Source organism: Poecilia reticulata, linkage group LG4, assembly GCF_000633615.1.
Source record: "Poecilia reticulata strain Guanapo linkage group LG4, Guppy_female_1.0+MT, whole genome shotgun sequence".
Taxonomy (NCBI): Eukaryota; Metazoa; Chordata; class Actinopteri; order Cyprinodontiformes; family Poeciliidae; genus Poecilia; species Poecilia reticulata.
The window spans coordinates 5,336,518-5,339,127 of record NC_024334.1 but is presented as its reverse complement, the minus strand read 5'-3'; the positions used below and the strand labels follow the sequence as shown (position 1 = coordinate 5,339,127).

The 2,610-nt window shown below is 50.3% G+C and overlaps 1 protein-coding gene across 1 annotated transcript in view; it reads left to right on the top strand.

Annotated features, from left to right (window-relative positions):
• The window catches only part of patj (PATJ crumbs cell polarity complex component), a 45,441-nt gene that overhangs the window by 39,251 nt on the left and 3,580 nt on the right, over window positions 1–2,610 (top strand). The window contains 2 exon segments of the mRNA XM_017304248.1: window positions 35–60; window positions 655–777. Of these exon segments, the coding sequence (XP_017159737.1) occupies window positions 35–60; window positions 655–777 (149 nt within the window).

The following is a 2,610-nucleotide window of genomic DNA, read 5'->3' as shown; positions in this document are numbered from 1 at the left end:
GTGTGTGTGTGTGTGTGTGTGTGTGTGTTTGCAGGCGTCCGGACGGTGCAGATCACCAGGGTAACGTCGTCTCACAACACACCTGAGTTCTTCAGAACCAGAACCGGTTCTGACTCTGCTGCTCTCTGATTGGACCTCTGAGGTGTGTGATGTCACCATCAGAACCAACTGGATCTTCTCCAGAACCTCTGGTCTCGATCTTTAGGGAAACCTCAGAGATCTGGTTCTGGTCCAAATGAGGTCCAGCAGGTTCTGTACTGGATCCATCATTTCAGAACCTCCCTAAGTCCAAACAGGGACCAGAACCAAAATAAATGGGTTTATCTTCAGAACCAGAAGCTACAGAAGTTCTGATCCGTTTCCAACACAATGGTACCGGTACCGATACCGGGCCCATCCAGCAGTACCACCTCCTGCTCCAGATTTGTCTGGAAGTGGTTCTGACCCAAATCTAAAGTTGTTCTGCTTTCAGAACCCGATCTGAACCCGGTATTATTCCCAACACCAGTCCAGAACCCACATTGTTGGTTCTGAACCATCCCGTTGACCAGAACCAACAAGAAGAACCTGGGTCCGATCACTGAGCAGCAGACAGAACCTCCTCTGGTTTCCTGTGATTGAGTGAGGTTCTGGTTCTGGTTCTGACCCACTCAGGGCAGCGGCGACTCCCTGGGTGTGAGCGTGGCGGGGGGGCAGGGCAGCCCGCTGGGCGACGTCCCCGTCTTCATCGCCATGATCCGGGCCAACGGCGTCGCCGCCAAGACGCACCGGCTGAAGGTGAGCGCCGCTCCGGTTCTGGTTCCGCTCCAGAACAACTTGGCACGACCCGATCAGCAGGTTCTGTTTCTGGAGAGCCGCTGTTCATTTCTGCTTGCTTCATCCATGAAGTTCTGGTTCTGGTTGGGAACCGTCACCTGTTCATCAGACCGGACCTGGAACAGAACCGTTTCTGTAGGAAGAGGAAGCGGGTCGGAGCCGCCGGCCGGTCGGCCATGTTGGCTGGGAAATGATTGAAATGTTGCCGTTTCTGCTGCTAGCGCTAGGCTAGCATGTTAGCTTTGGTTGTATTTACCCAGAATGCCCTGTGCTGTAGTCCACTTCCTGCTTGTGGAGCCGTCTCTGGTCCGCTTGGCGTTCACATTCAAACTGAACCTTCACCGAGGTCAGGGGTCAGAGGTCAGAGGGTGAATAGAGCTCACATCAAGTAAAACAAACGGACTGGATTTGGGTTGAAGTGGACTGAACTGGGATCAGAATGTTCCATATTTTAAGTGAACTGAGACCTGACCCGGTTCTGAAGTCATCTGGTGGACCTGGACCGGCTCTCAGGTCGGCCCAAACGTACACGGCGCCGACCAACCGGGCTCAGCTTGTCCTCCTTTAGGGAAACGTCCTGAGGACGACCCGGTAACATGGGCTCTGCGGACCGGCGGCCATGTTACAGGATCTGACCGAGCAGAGAGAGACCCAGAAACTAGAACAGGCCCAACATCAGCCCTGAGGAACCCCAGACTGCAGGGGACCGGATCTCCTGCTGTTGGGAAGAACCGGAACCGGGTCAGTGCTGAGCCTGGAATACCAGGAGATCCTGTGATCCACAGCAGACGGACCTGAAGACCTGCTGATTCTCCCTCAGCAGTTAGAAACCAAAGAACCAGTAAAGGTGAAGGCAAACCTGATATAATTCATTTAATCACATAATTATCGCGGTAGAATTTGTTAAAACTTAATGAAATATATTTGTTTGTTGTGATGTTTGCTCACAAAGAACCAGGTAATTAGTCCAAGTTGAACGTTCAGAACCTACAGCAGGTGTGAAGAGCCACAGCAACGGTAAACAGGTAAAACGACCCGAACAGACGACCAGCTGGAAACACCTTCTTACTCTCTCTGTCGGTTAAACACACCTGTTGCCGTGGCAACCGCCTGCACTTTGCAAGCCGAGCAAAGATTACATTAAAACCATTCAGTCTGTTACATATCAGGTTTCCAGGCTTGGTGTTTATTGATGCGCCTCATGATCACAGCGGTGGCTGAGCAGCTGGTTTAAACTCCTGCTCTGCTCTCTGTCGTCTTTCAGTCGTTTTGTTTTTTGTTAATGGAACTGAAACGCACTGAATTGCGCAACATCTTGTTGAAACAATAATTACTGAGATTATTAATTTTAAATGTTTCGTTGACTTTTTATAATTATTCTTTATTAATGAAGCTACAAACGTTCAGGATCTCAGTGAATATGTTTGATAAGCCTGTCAGAGGAGGAAGTGCTGACTCAGCGTCCTGACGCCGTTCAGCTTGTCACCTGCAGAGATCGACTCCAAACCTTTCCGATCGATCGATTGATCGGTGGATCGACATGTTGAGCACCTGGTCTGAAGGGTGAGACAGTGGAATGGAGGTTTAATGATGGAAACGCTCCAGACATCAGAACATAAACCAGTCAGAGATGGAGGCCATGAAGACTTTAACGTTTTAACAGTTTTATCAGCTCTAAACCTTCACAGGTTGCTTTCAGACCGGAGGAGCCAATCAGAAGGTCTGTTCTCACCGGAGGAGCCAATCAGAAGGTCTGTTCTCACCGGAGGAGCCAATCAGAAGGTCTGTTCTCAC